At 41.1% G+C, this 15,025-nt stretch overlaps 1 protein-coding gene across 5 annotated transcripts in view; it reads left to right on the top strand.

Annotated features, from left to right (window-relative positions):
- The window catches only part of LOC109628693 (disks large homolog 4), a 65,859-nt gene extending 52,230 nt beyond the window's left edge, over nt 1-13,629 (top strand). For all 5 annotated transcript variants that reach the window (XM_020085964.2, XM_020085963.2, XM_020085962.2 and 2 more), the window contains 16 exons: nt 91-260; nt 426-562; nt 1,605-1,749; nt 2,244-2,379; nt 2,513-2,669; nt 2,783-2,885; nt 3,411-3,525; nt 5,972-6,148; nt 6,627-6,669; nt 6,760-6,790; nt 7,875-7,922; nt 8,013-8,114; nt 8,319-8,491; nt 8,846-8,958; nt 9,075-9,166; nt 10,204-13,629. In XM_020085964.2, the coding sequence (XP_019941523.1) occupies nt 91-260; nt 426-562; nt 1,605-1,749; nt 2,244-2,379; nt 2,513-2,669; nt 2,783-2,885; nt 3,411-3,525; nt 5,972-6,148; nt 6,627-6,669; nt 6,760-6,790; nt 7,875-7,922; nt 8,013-8,114; nt 8,319-8,491; nt 8,846-8,958; nt 9,075-9,166; nt 10,204-10,310 (1,849 nt within the window). In that variant the 3' untranslated portion in view covers nt 10,311-13,629. The remainder of the gene's footprint in view (nt 1-90; nt 261-425; nt 563-1,604; nt 1,750-2,243; nt 2,380-2,512; nt 2,670-2,782; nt 2,886-3,410; nt 3,526-5,971; nt 6,149-6,626; nt 6,670-6,759; nt 6,791-7,874; nt 7,923-8,012; nt 8,115-8,318; nt 8,492-8,845; nt 8,959-9,074; nt 9,167-10,203) is intronic.
- The last annotated feature ends 1,396 nt before the right edge of the window (nt 13,630-15,025 follow it).

A 15,025-nucleotide genomic window follows, 5' to 3' on the forward strand; every position in this document is an offset into this window, starting at 1 on the left:
ATTTCTGCACCAAAACAGAAACTCAACGCTGTGTTTTCACTCTCCCTCCCACTGTCTCTCTCTGTCTGTCGCTTTCCCTGTGTCTTATAGTGTGAACGACTGCATCTTATTTGTGAATGATGTTGACGTGCGGGAGGTGACACACAGCCAAGCTGTGGAGGCTCTCAAGGAGGCAGGTGCTATCGTCCGCCTCTACGTTCTCCGCAGAAAACCGGCGGCTGAGAAAGTCACAGAAATCAAACTCATCAAAGGGCCTAAAGGTACGTGGGAGTATGGATCGGTGTACTGCATCAACACTTTTGTGTGGGCTCGGGATGGCTTTTACCTGGCTAAACCGTGCCCTCTGGATTGAACAAACCTGCTCTGTGTTAACCCCTCTATCGCCCTCTCACTGCTCTGCCTCTTTCATTGCTTTCTTTTCCCAGGATTGGGTTTCAGCATCGCTGGAGGGGTGGGAAACCAGCACATACCAGGAGATAACAGTATCTATGTCACCAAGATTATTGAAGGCGGAGCGGCTCATAAAGATGGACGTCTGCAGATCGGGGACAAGATCTTAGCGGTCAGTCAATCATATGTAATCACTTCCAGCACACAAAGATATGTGCCCACACACACACACATGCGTCACTGACAACCTCAGACTCTCGCCTCTGAAGCACACACACACACATTGTCAAACACACTCACACATTTGTGTACATAAGCAGCAGTGAAGTATCGAGAGCCTGTATAAATTAGGGCTGTTATTCTCATGTCATGAATTAACATGTGAATAGACGTGTGGGCTGGAATAAATGTGAACTGTGGTGTAGCTGCAATGAAACACAAGCAGCACTACTGCCATCTGCTGGAGAACAGGGAGACTGTAACATAGCAGCTGATGACAAGCTCAACACCAGGAACTTCAAAATGGTGCTTGGTTTTGATTAAATGGTGTCTGGGCTAATTAATGCTTTGCCTCTGAATGGCATATATAGCAACATGCTTCTGCTTATTATGAAACTGTTTCCAAAATACAATTACAATCAGTGATTGTATACATTTATTAGCAAAAATGCTAATAAGATGACAGTAGTAGAACATATCACATGGTTTTAGTGCATCAGATCTTTACAGGAAACCACCAGCTCACTATTTAAAACAGATATAATGGATTACAGTAATAAATTGTGTTGTATGGTGACTTGAACTGTGATTCTGTAGTTTGACGATCGTTCTATTAATCTATTTATCAGAAGAGTACTGCATTTATGATATATTTAGTTGATCATTTTGGATAATACCACCAAATAGTTGAGGCTTCTTGAAGGAGCATTAAAATTTTATTGTTCCTCCCAGCTCCTCCATTGTATGAATGTCTGTACAAATGGGTGAATGTGACTTGTAGTGTCAATAGCTTTGAGTGGTCAATAAGAGAGGATAGGTGCTATAGAAATACAGTCCATTTACAGTCAGGTCATCACTATAGATGTGATTGTTCTAAAGAAGGGCGACTGTCATGAATGCAAATATGGGGGATTCGGTGTTTCTCTGGTTCTTAGTACAGCTGCCATCTGTTGAGTGACGCTGACTTTGTTTCGCTGCTTGCTGCTAACAATCAGGTGAACAACGTGTGTCTGGAGGATGTGATGCATGAGGATGCGGTGGGGGCTCTGAAGAACACAGCCGAGGTGGTGTACCTCAGGGTGGCCAAGCCCAACAACCTGTTCTTGACCAACTCCTACAACCCTCCAGACCTCACCAGCAGTAAGCCCCTCTCCTGACACACCGGCTTGCACAGCTATGAAATCAGATCTGAAAACTTAATGTCCTGCCTTTCAATAAAATGATTTCCAAGAACAAAATGTGAGAGATTTGTTCATATTTGAACCAATAGTCAATGATAGTTGAGGGAAAACTCTGTTTTTGTTACATCACTGGAGATGACGGTGGTACTACTATGAAAATTAAAAGCTCATGTTTACTGGTTCAGGGGCGTTTTCTTTTTTTCCTTTGACCTGAATCCACCTCTTGATGAAAAACTATTTAAAACAAACAAAAACTGCAATAGACCTTTCGCAACATAATAGACAAAAAAATGTTCCTACTACACATAAAATATATCACATTACACAAATGCATTTACTCAGTGGAGAAGCCAAACAGCCCAAAGTCTCAACTTCTATTTTAGCTGATATTGCATATCTGTGTACAGCACCCCTCTGGAATATTATACATCTTTTTGTGTGCTATTCTTCCAGCATATTCCCATATGGATACTGAACTCAGCCACCCCAACTATCTTGGCTCAGATTACCCACAAGCTCTCACTCCCACCTCACCTAGTCGGTTTTCTCCTGTTCTGCACGGCATGATGGGAGATGATGACATCCCCAGGTGAGTAATGATCCATTGACTTATTCTCATGTACACAGGTTATTATTAGTAGTATTTGCAGCAGAGGGGGTGTGATTAACAATCATTTTTTATATACTCTTTTATTGACACTATATGTCTCCGTCTTAATCAGGGAGCCTCGCAGAGTTCTGATCCATCGAGGCTCCACAGGTCTGGGATTCAACATTGTTGGGGGCGAGGATGGAGAGGGAATCTTTATCTCTTTCATCCTGGCAGGAGGGCCAGCGGACCTCAGCGGAGAGCTGCACAAGGGCGATCAGATCCTCAGTGTAAAGACACTTATCTTCATAAAGTTGTCACGCAGCACATTTACATTTGGCACTGAGTGATTTTGTTCCTGTTGTAGCCGTTAACAGTCGTGCTGTGTGTGTGTGTGCATCAGGTGAACGGCGTGGACCTGCGCATGGCGACACATGAACAGGCAGCTGCAGCGCTGAAGAACGCAGGCCAGACAGTGACCATCATCGCTCAGTATCGGCCCGATGGTACAGCCACAACTGTCATACATAACAATTACCATCATGCAAAGATTCTCACATACATACTGAATCATGAGAAATTTAGACTTAAACTTTTCACTTTAAATTAGTCACAAAATTCCAAATCAGCGACCACTTCTTCCACAGATTGAGAGAGTTATTTAAAAACTATAGCAAAGAGTTTCTTTGTACTTGTTTGTTTCTGTGCACAATATCTCAAAACCAATAACCAAGAGGTAAAGAAGAAATTTAGAAAATAAGCAAAGTAGTGAGCTAGAATTAGTATTTAAAAAATTCTATTGGAAACAAAATTAAGTTCACTATGATCAGTTACATTCACTCAGCCAAGGCTTGGCCACGAACAAAGCTTTTAGTGCTGTAACACTTTTTGGCCGTAAGTGGCTTAGAGAGAGATAGAGAGATTATACTATTACATAAGTTGGATGGATGCATCTTCATTAGTTACAAATCAAACCTTTCTTGTGTCAGTGTAAAACAAAAGCTCCTCATGTGTTTGTATTTCTGTTTCAGAGTACAGCCGCTTTGAAGCAAAGATCCATGACTTGAGGGAACAGCTGATGAACAGCAGCATGGGCTCGGGGACTACAACGTTAAGGAGCAACCCAAAGAGAGGCTTCTACATCAGGTCTGACACTTACAGTAGAAACAGAAGCTTAGGTACATGACACCCATACGTGAAACTGTGGGATTCGAACCCTTCTACTTCCATAAAGCAGAGATCCATCTATTTACTGCTCAAACTAGATTAAGCATGAATCCTAATAAAAACACCGTACCCAGTGTGAGGGATGGGCAATGAAACAACATCGATAATTATGGCAACACAATTTTCATTAATAGCTTAATACCAGTGGTTCAATATATATCAACACATATAGTGTAAGAGGAGGTGAAACAATTGATCGAGCTCAGATTTGTGAAAGAGCAAAGATCATTCTTCAAACTTCAGAGAAATAATAATGTGGCTCTCGACTGACACGAAAAACTGTAAAAAAAACACTTGTATCCCATGGACTTGCTGTATATGCTAGTTCAAAACTCGTGCATGTGCAGCATCAAACATTCAACACTAGCTGCCACATTTTCTGACCAGAAAACGCCAAATTGCTTGAAAGTTGATCCCATGCACGTCAAACTTGTGCAGCCAGTGGTGTGAATACAAGTCAGACAGACTGTTGAGAGCTCATGACTGTTTCAAACCAGGAGCAGTCACATCAGACCAACAGAAGGTGACAGCAGTAAATGAAGTTGATAGAGAAAGGACGTTCTTGATAAACACAATCAACCAGGTGACAGAGAAAAGGCCAGATTCCAGATGTCAAACCAAACTCCACACTGCGCTGAAGACATGAGAACGCGGTCTTACCCTGAGATGAACTTCTTGTGATTTCCGGTGTGAGTGGAGTCAATGGCCGCCGCAGGGTCCGGATATTGTCTGCATCTCTCAGGTTGCGTCCAATTAGCTTGAAGCAGCATCATGACTTTCAGCGCTTCCTCCTCATGGTCCGTGTGAGTCCACGGTGAAGAAATGTGTTTGAACAGTAGTTCGCCCATAAGAACTGCCTCCATGTTCAAGACGAGCTTCTCCCGCGTCCGTCTGGTTTTTGTGCAGAATCAGGGAGAGACAACGCGAGCGTGTTGGTTGATAAGAAGCTGTGTTACCCGCCGCTTGAAAATACTCCCGCGACTTTTACGGAACGTGCGTAACCGCGGCTTCGCCTGACTATGGCCTAGACGCGTCATACGTTCACGTGATTACTTTTATTTACCTTCCGCTCGGGGTCCTGTCGAACCTACAGGTGTTCAGTCGTTTTATAGGAAGTGGTTTATCACATTATCTATTCGGAAATTGCACTAAGTAATTAAGTTAAACTGAAATATATATTTTAAAAAAAAGCATAATACCAACATGGTGGAGATTTTCTTGCACACCTTTTTCCATTTGTTAAACCATGTGAAGGTAAAACACAAAACAATATGGTTTAAAATTAAACCATTTCAAGACAAAACTAAATTACAAAACACAGGGATACTATGTAGCAAGCAGTAGAATTAAAGACAAATATCGAAGGCTTTATACTAAAAGTTTAATCATAGAATGATATTGTTTTCCTCTTCTTCAATCCATGCATTGTTTCAAAATAGTGTCTGATTTCTATTTTGAATGGTTGTATGTGTGGTTTCTTTTTAGTCCAGTTGCATTTGTGAGTGTTGAATTTCCCACACAGGATGTAAAGGTTCAAAATTATCTATTGTCTTATTTTTTTACTATCAATCTCATTCTTATCATCAAAAAATATAATGACTCTTCAGTTTGTTAAAGAAATATTCCACATAATATTTTAGAGGTTTGTCTTCATCTGTATTATGATGGTTGGAAGAAACACAAACTCACTGAAAAAAATAGAAGTGATGAAAATGCACATTGAATAAAAAATGGAGTGGTAAATGTGAATGTGAAATTAAAGATTGAGAGATAGATTATCGAGTGATTTGATTATTTTAAATGAACTTTGAATAAAACTGTGATGTCAGATGAAAACAGAACCATGTATCATCATTTTACGTTCATTATTTATCCTTCACAACACAAAATTGCCATTCATCATCTAAGCCAAGTAGCCTCAGGGATGGAAGTAATAAAAAATAACCAAAATAAATGGAGGTGGTGGAAATGCTTCCACATTCATAATGGGGGTGATGAAAAAATCGGAGATATATTGTTATTTGATTTGATAAACTTCATCATGTTCCTTCAGTTTTCTCCCTGCTAATATATCTTTTTTCTAGTATAGCCTTCCTGTTTGCCTCAAAATGAACATAAAATGTGGGTTCAATACTGTAACAAGGTTACAGGTGTTACAGTGCACACCCAGACTGTTTCATTTGTTGGAGCATTCAAAAATATGACATATTGTATTTGGATATTTCTTTAAAAAAATGATAATGATGATGATGATGATGATGATGATGATAATGATGATGGGGACCAAACTGTGGGACTGGTGTTTGAGGGGTTACATAGTTTTCTTTCCTATGAAGTGACTGATTCCCATTATTTCTTCACTCAGGGCTCTTTTTGACTATGACAAGACTGCAGACTGTGGCTTCCTCAGTCAAGCACTGGGCTTCAAGTTCGGGGATGTGCTGCATGTGCTGGACTGTGGGGATGAGGAGTGGTGGCAGGCCCGTAAAGTCAGCCCCCAGAATGAGGCTGAGGAGGTTGGCTTCATCCCCAGCAAGCACAGGTCAGACACACTGAACAATTACTAAACACCGTGACTAAACCCAACGAGCCTGCACATATCCAAGGTTTTATGTTTGTTAGCAAATGACAGTGATTTATGGTCAATCTTAGTTAGTTTATCATTTTTAGCTTGATTGTTAATATATTTGAACAAAATTATATATTTTTTAATTCTCATAGCCCTGATCATTTGTGATAAATGTGATATTGCTCAACCAAGTCCATCTTTCTCATCTTATTAGCCTTATGACTGCAAACTATGTCGTACTGTGTTCTATGTTTTGAGAACTTATGTGTTTTATTTTTGCGTACTTATATGTTCTGTCTACTTAAATGTTTACACCTGGGATCAGAGAAAAACAGCATTTCAACCCCGTCCATTTCCTGTACATATGGCAGGAAAAGTGGACGTTGACTTTAACTTTGACTTAGATCTTTTTCTCTCTTAATGTTTTCGTTTTTCCCCCTCGTCTCAACAGGGTGGAAAGAAAAGAGTGGTCTCGTGCTAACACCAAAGAGAGGGTGAGTTTATTCACCAGAGTCGACTGACATAGGCCTTTTCTCTCAAACTGTCTCCCCCTGTGTAAATCTCTGCTTTTGTTTCTGTTGCAGGACCACGGTCGAGACAGTTTGGGCCCTCAAGGTAATTATGGATGTTCTCTACATTTACTCTGCAAGCTGCCATTCACACATTTTGACTTTCTCTCTTATTTTTATAAACATAATACACATGTTCACATTCTGCAGGCTGCTGATTTGTGTATCCATCACTAGATTAATACCTCGATTGAAGGTGCTAGAAGCATCGCCAAATGTAAATGTGTAAAACTGTCAATAACTGCAGACTCAGAGCAGTCCTTTCTCTACAACAACACTGCTCTTTGGCTTCGCTGTCATCTTTAAATACCTCACTGCTAATGTCACAGATGCTGCCAAATATAAACACAAGCAATCTTTATTCCCACTTTCCTCCAGACTGTGTTCTAAAGCACACTGCACCTTCAACATAGGCAGGAATTTTTTTTCCGTCAGTGGTGCCATGTGATGTATTAGCTCCAGCATTTTAAAGCAACACATTGCAAGATTCGCTCACGGCTACACTCAGGCTCCCCCTGCAGGTGGGATATGTAATTCACTGTGATAAATATGTGCTGATGTTGAAATACACATGTATTTGTTGAGAAACCAACAACCAGCACAAGATACAGCAAACAAGCAAAAGCTACGACTTACTTGTCCTATAGCAACACCAGGTCAGCATCTGTCCTGCATCGTTTGGTGTTTAAGCTCTAGCCAACGTGTTACTCATCTTCCGTTTCTTGCTCAGTCACTTTCTCTTTTCTTTTTCTTCGCTTCCTCTGAAAACCCCTTGTCTGGTTTGTACTGTAGCTCTGCCGTGATTTCTAAACTGAGAATTGTGAGCTAGTTGTCGCTTGTAGCTGCTCGCTTCACCTCTGGTTCTTGGTGTGTGACGTATACCGTAATGTTACAGCACACTACGCAAGAGTTACATTGTGCAGTTGCAGGCATCAAGGGAGCGCTTTAAAAGTTTGTGTACCAAAATGATGGCTGTTGTTTAAAGGTATATATCTACATTGTGTCGCTGTAAAACACACCACCATCATTAAATCTAAGTACAAACACAGATGCACACAAAATTATAAATTAATGTAATTTCATAATGGTTAAAAGAAAGTTGGCTGAATGCATCTGTGCTCTGTCTCCAGGGAGAGATAAAACATCACAGAGTTATGAGACAGTCACCCAAGTGGAAGGTAACATTAACAAGAAAGCTAATTCTTTAAGCCTTTGATATGAAATTGCCATTTTCTGAACACTCCCCCTTTCTTTCTCCTCATGCTAAGTTCATTACGCAAGGCCCATCATCATTCTAGGTCCTGTGAAGGACAGGATAAATGATGACCTGTTGTCTGAGTTCCCTGATAAGTTTGGATCTTGTGTCCCACGTAAGTAATTATGCCGTCAGTCACAGAGACTGATTCACTAATTCTCTGCCCATAATATGATGTCAGTGCTGCCACCTGCATCCATTTTAGGGTTATATCTGATAAAGTGTCCCCTTATCAGAGAAATAATAGCTTTAATTTTGAGATTCTAAGTGATGAAAGCGTATGCACTGCTTTTACAGCTTACTGTTCTTTGCTCGATAGACACCACGCGGCCCAAGAGAGAGTATGAGGTGGATGGGAGGGACTATCACTTTGTGTCGTCGCGGGAACAGATGGAGAAGGACATCCAGAGCCATCGGTTCATCGAGGCCGGCCAGTACAACAGTCACCTGTATGGCACCAGTGTCCAGAGTGTCCGTGAGGTGGCTGAGCAGGTGCGAAACAAAAATGAATAGCAAGACGTAACATTTTATTCATTGTTTTCCCATGTTGTCATTGGTTTAATGAGTTCCACTATTTGCTAAACAAAATAACTTGCATTGCAATTATAGGATCACATAAATGTTAAATTTGACGAATCTACTGATGATCAAAAACAACTTTGATTTCCATTGTGGGTATAAAATGTTTTATCATCATCACGAAGAACAAAAATAAAAAGGTTTGAGTAATTTGCAGAAACCTCCCGTTGCTTGTTTCCTAATTAACTGGCAGTTTGAAGTAACTGAAATATCAGTGTGTGTTTATTAATCCTCATTACTTCTCACTCTGCACATGTGCACAAGCAGCAGGGGAAACACTGCATCCTGGATGTATCGGCCAACGCTGTGCGCAGACTACAAGCAGCTCAGCTTCATCCCATCGCTATCTTCGTACGGCCCAAGACGCTGGAGAACGTCCTGTAAGTTCTTTACAGAGTTTTTGAGAATATTCATGAATGAATGGTCAAACTGTATATGTGGTATGTGGACAATTTTTGAAGAGCAATTGATTGATTGATTTTTGTGTTGTTAACAGAGAGATCAATACTCGCCTGACAGAGGAGCAGGCCAGGAAAGGAATGGACCGAGCCCTAAAACTAGAACAAGACTTTCTAGAGTGTTTTTCAGGTGAGCACCTGCAGAAATGCTGTGTATACAAGGTGACACTACTCTGTTAACACTCTTTGCACAGTCACACAGTGGGTTAGCGTTTGGAATGTAACAGCACCAGATGGTAAACGTGAGCTTGTACACCTGCAATCTCAGAGCCCACAATCTGATGACGAATCAGCCTCTGGGGGAAACGGCCAATATGTCGGGGCTTCAGGTGTAGACAGTGGATATATGAGGCCAAGACTCCATCTTCCATTTGCCGTTAACGGTCCAACAACTTTCATTTATCACATGAATCCAAACCAATCGAACAACTCTCAACACAAAACACAAACAGCGATACTTTTTGTAGGTGTATGTTCCAGACTTCAACAACTATCTAAATATGAATATGTATAAATTAAAAAGCATTATATATTATCAGTTCATTACAGCTGCTCAAACTTCACAAGTAAAGAATATATGTGTTTCACAAATGCAAATGAATAACATGCCTCCTCCACATGGATGAACTCCACATTTACATATTCCTTCTATTGCTGAAGGAGTTAAACGGGAAAATGAATGTGTTCCTGGCGGACTCTGGGACTTTTTAAAATTTAAGAGACACATTTAGGGCAAATCACAGCAGTCGCCAGAAAATGAACACTAGCTTTTTTATGACAAATCCAGCACAGAAATCATGAACAGCTGCCATGTGTGACATTTTATCAGCCACTAAAAGAAAACCTGTGAGACGGAGTAAATGTGTGAGACACTTTGTAGGCATACATGCATGATGGGAATGTGCCTTTTGTATAACATTGAGATTTTGCACAATACTGATGTGCACAGATGATCAAAGTGAATATTCATTATGTATCTTAACTGATGATTCCTCGCAACGTCTTGCAAACACATCTGATAAACTTCCCTCTCTTTCTGCCCCCCTCCCCTCTTCCTGAATGTTTCCTGCTGTCTCTCTTTTCTCTTTGTTTTGTCACTGCCTGTGCCGTTGTTTTCCCTCCGCTCCTCTTTTGTTGTCTCTCCCTCCCCGACACATCCTGCTGCAGCTGTCGTGGAAGGGGACAGCTTTGAAGAGGTCTATCACAAAGTAAAGACAGTGATCGAGGAGCAATCAGGGCCTTACATCTGGATCCCCACTCGGGAGAGGCTGTGATGCTGCACCCCCGCCCCGCCCCACCCCACCCTGCCCGACAGGCCTTCCCTCACCAACCACCGACCTGACACCACCCTTCACCCTCACAGCCAAGCCAGCCTCGCCTGCCTGTCTGTCCTCCAGCAAAGTCAGTGCTTAGGCAATCACTGAGAATGACACAGAGAGACAAATGCATACTAAGACAAACACAGAAATAGAGACAAACACAGGAAGTGACACATCGAGGCAAAGAACGATACCAAAAAAGAGACTCTGAGACAGACGTGAACACAGCTATGTGTTGTTCGACAGAGAAAAGACTAAATCAGTATTTAATGAGGTACGACTGAGTCTTGACGTCCTGTTTCACATTTAGCATTAAAATGCATCTTGGTACAGCTGTGCTGGGGATGTAAATATCCTCAACAAGGTTTATTTAGCGATACCAAACAATTTTAGTGTGTTTTTTTCTCTTTCAATACATTTTAAAATCAAATATGAATCAAATTATATCATCACAGCTTAAGAGATTTCTGATGCATTTTGATGCCATTTGTGAGCTGCAGTTCATGTCATCTGCATCTATACACGATACACCTGCTGGACACGCAGGACATTAGGTCTGAGCAGGGCTTGAAAGAGAGTAGAGGGTGACGCAGCAGGGACGGACACCGAGGTTGTATTAGCACCACCTCAACCTCCCCATCCCTCGGATGTCTCATGCTGAAAACCTCCACGCGCCTATGTCTGAGATGAAGGTGCCCCAAAAAGACTCTGGCCCCTCTTTTTATATCAGCTCCTGGCTTCTCTCCTCCTCCTCCTGTCAGCTCTGCCTTGTTTCACGACAGGAGAGGGGGACGACTGAGAACAGGAATCTCCTCTTGGATTTGGGCGTGAACTCAGAATTTCACAGTAGTGACCAAGACTGACACGTGCTCAGTCACCCATGTTTAATATAGCAAGGCATTATTTAAAGAGCAGTTCAAATAATTATAATGATAAAAACTCATATGCTGAATTTGTGCATGCATCCTCAAAGACAATGGAGACAGGAGATGAAAACAATGGAAAAATCTGACAAAAAAAAAAAGTGGTAAAAAGAAAGGCGAGTAAATAGGCTGTGTTCTTCTTAACCACCTCCTATTGTGGAGGAGTTTTTTAAGCATGTCTCAAGAAAGAAGAAGAGTGACAAGGTCATGAGACATGGTCATGATGGGCCAGTCCTGAGCACAGTAGAAGCTCTGACATCCAGTTTAGCCTCTGCTCTCTTATGCACACACACTCAACGCACCAACATGCTATCACACACACACACACACACACATACACACTTGTCCACCGACACACACACACACACACACAGAGTTGTAACCTCAGCTGTAACCTAGCACACTCCTCTACAGGGGGAATGGCTGTTCTGACCTGCTAGTCAGAATCTAGGATGAATGTTATCTCTCTAGGCACAAACAGCAGAGCTGTTAGCTTCATCGCACCACAGCCAACTCACCAATCACTCTTCCAAAAGAATCCCTCAGCCGCAGACGTACACACTGTTTCCAGTGGCCGCAGTAAAAGCCATGGCGTGTGCATGTGTGTGTCTGTGAGAGCTGGTGCGGGCGTGTATGTGTATGTGCGTGTGCGTCTGTGTGTATGTGTGTGCATCTGTGCACATTAATGTGTGGAAACTCCTCTGTGTGGGAGGAATAGGTCTTCTTTTATTCTCTCTTCCACTTTTTCCTCTGCTTCTTTCTCTCTCTCGTGTCCACACAAAATAAAAGCTAAGTCATGTTTAACAAATAAATGGCCTATATATATAAATATAAATATAAATATATATATATATATATCTTTTTTATGACAATTTCTAACGTGACTAAGTCTGTAAAAATCAACATCTACAAACAATATTCCATTGATTTCTTTGGGTAATATTGCTATTGTTTGGTTGTTGGATTTACTCACGTTCCCATTTTAACACAGCAAAGAGAAATAAGTGAAGCACTCAGTCCAGTGGATGAAAAGCAGACCTCACTCTAGAGCCTTGAGCTGACATATCTGACATGTTCTGGTGTACGTTGACAACGAATTGAGACACATTTACAATGCAGCTGTGTGTGTGTGTGTGTGTGTGTGTGCAACTGTGTGTGTGCATTTGTGTGTTTGCTGCTTGAGTGTGTGGTTGACAAGAAAGCTTGTGTGTTATGTACACAGTATATAACTGATACCATATGAGAAATATCTATCCTTTATAACATCCACATGGTGGTTATAATGTATAATGCATAAATAGATGGTGTGTGTGTGTGTGTGTGTGTGTGTGTGTGTGTGTGTGTGTGTGTGTGTGTGTGTGTGTGTGCCAAAACGAGAGAGTGAGACACGCACATGAAGATGTACTGCAATACTGCTATGATGTTATGCAATGAAGATGGTTTATACATGTGTCTAAGATTATAAAGAGTATTTATGAAGTTTGCACTGACGGCATTATATGCTACAGGTATCTGCAGGAAAAAGATGGTGACGGGAAAACAAAGGGACTCTGAGGTTTTATGAGCATGTGTTTGTATTTACTCATAATTGGTCCTGAATTATAAGAGTGAAGGTGGAAGTGTCGATGGAAGTAACCGTATTCATATTTATTGTTTGTTTATTTCTTTGCTTCTCTCAGCTGAGGCCTGTTAACGACAGGCTTTCTGTTTATGTTCATGGTTTATTATTCATCTAGAACTGTTGCTGGTTCCATCTCAAGGGTCTGTGTATTTTATGTATTTTATTTAATTTTTTTACACATTGAGAGAGCTATTTGGGTCTCGGCCAGAAATGCTGTAAATATAATAGGTATGTTGGAGTGTGGCTTCAGCACACTGCTGAATCAATGCAGATACAGAGTCCATCCGAGCCACAGCCCAGTTTATCTGCTCAAACACACACACACACACACACACAAATACACACACACACACACACACACACACACACACACACACACACACACACACATATCAGCACGTCCACACATCCATTTACATTTACACACTGAGAGAATCACAGAAACGACAACACACGACGAAACATCCATGAATGGAATAATATGTTTTCTTTCTTTGAACGGTTCAATGTATTTCTTAATATCTCTCTCAGCCATCCGTATCATAGTGTGATATTCCTTATAAAAATATATGACTTTTTACAGAAAAGACTGATTACGAACTTACACAGAGACAACTGATGCAGAAAAATATATTTAACAATGACAAATATCAAGCAAAATAAAATGTTCCAGTTCAGTGAAGCGCTTGTTGTAAATTAGCTATAAAATAATAAAATGAATTTAAAAATGCTTTCTGAAAGTGGACTCAGCAGTCTTGTTTTTGTTTCGTCTGTGGTGTTGATTTCATGTAGCTCCACAGTGGAGACTGCAGGAGAAGAGCAGTACGACCAGGGGAGGGCGCTCTCTCTCTCTCTCTCTCTCTCTCTCTCTCTCTCTCTTCAAGCTCCAGACTCTTACACAAGCTGCTCTCAGCTGCACACATACTTGCTCTGGCTTTTATTTGCTGCTCACTCCCCCCACCTCTCCTGCTCTCATCAGGGGGAACCATTTTCTCCTTAGAAAAACACACAGTGAGGATCCTTTCTATTTGATTTCATATCATGCTATTGTGCGTGTGTTTATGTCAACATGAAGATATTGTGGACGTGTGCATGGCTGACATGATTCTATACCTCTGTAATAAAATGAAAATATAAGGTTGATCCAACTACCACACACACATAAGATCAAACTTCATTAATGCTCAGAAATCTGCATCTAATTTGCCATATTCAGTTCAATTATATTTGTATAGCGCCAAATCAAAACACACAAGGCAGAATTTATAAACTTACAGAGGAACCCATCAGAGTGCAGGAGTGCAGGAACTGCTGAACTCTGTTGTGCCGTTTGGTTACAGTTCTTTCATTATAAGGGGACATCATGGTGATGCGGTGGTTAGCCCTGTCGCCTCACAGCATGAGGGTTCCCTGTTTGAATCCCGGTTCAGCTTCTTTCTGTGTGGAGTTTGCATGTTCTCCCCATGTTTGCATTTTCTCTGGGTATTCCAGCTTAATTGAAAACTAAATTGATGGTGTAATTGGCTGTTTGTTGTTGTTGTATGTTGGCCCTCCGGTATGCTGACGACCTGTCCATGGTGCACCCAGTCTCAGGGATTGGTTCTAGCTTCCCCTTCGATCCTCAAAGGATAAGCCTGATGGATGGATGGATTATTGAGCATGAGCAAAGGGATTTTGTGCAAACTACTTCTTCGATTTTATACAGTTATAGAATTAGTTATTGGTCCTATGAATTTAAATTACATTAACACTAAAGGCCACAGAGAAAAACCAGACAAGCTGTTACTCACTAACAGCTGTTGCACCTGTTTGAATGGCGCAGATGTTAAAAAAAGATAAGGAGCCTTGGAATGAGATTTTTTTCCCAGCTCAAACATAGTTAAGGGGGAAAATGTGTGTGGAGGTAAAATATTAATCTCATCTAATCTAATTCTTAACCACTCATCTTGTTCAGGGTCATTGTGAGGCTGTGGTGTTTCACTCTGAAAATTCAAACCATCAATCACCTGTTTGACCACAGCCTGGTTGCTGCTGTATTATTTCAGATGAAAGTGATGTGAAGGATCAGACAGAGAGAAGGGAGAACATCCATCACAGAACAGAAACAGGATTTTAACCTGCAAACT

The sequence above is a fragment of the Paralichthys olivaceus genome, chromosome 15 (assembly GCF_024713975.1).
Source record: "Paralichthys olivaceus isolate ysfri-2021 chromosome 15, ASM2471397v2, whole genome shotgun sequence".
NCBI classification, from domain to species: Eukaryota; Metazoa; Chordata; class Actinopteri; order Pleuronectiformes; family Paralichthyidae; genus Paralichthys; species Paralichthys olivaceus.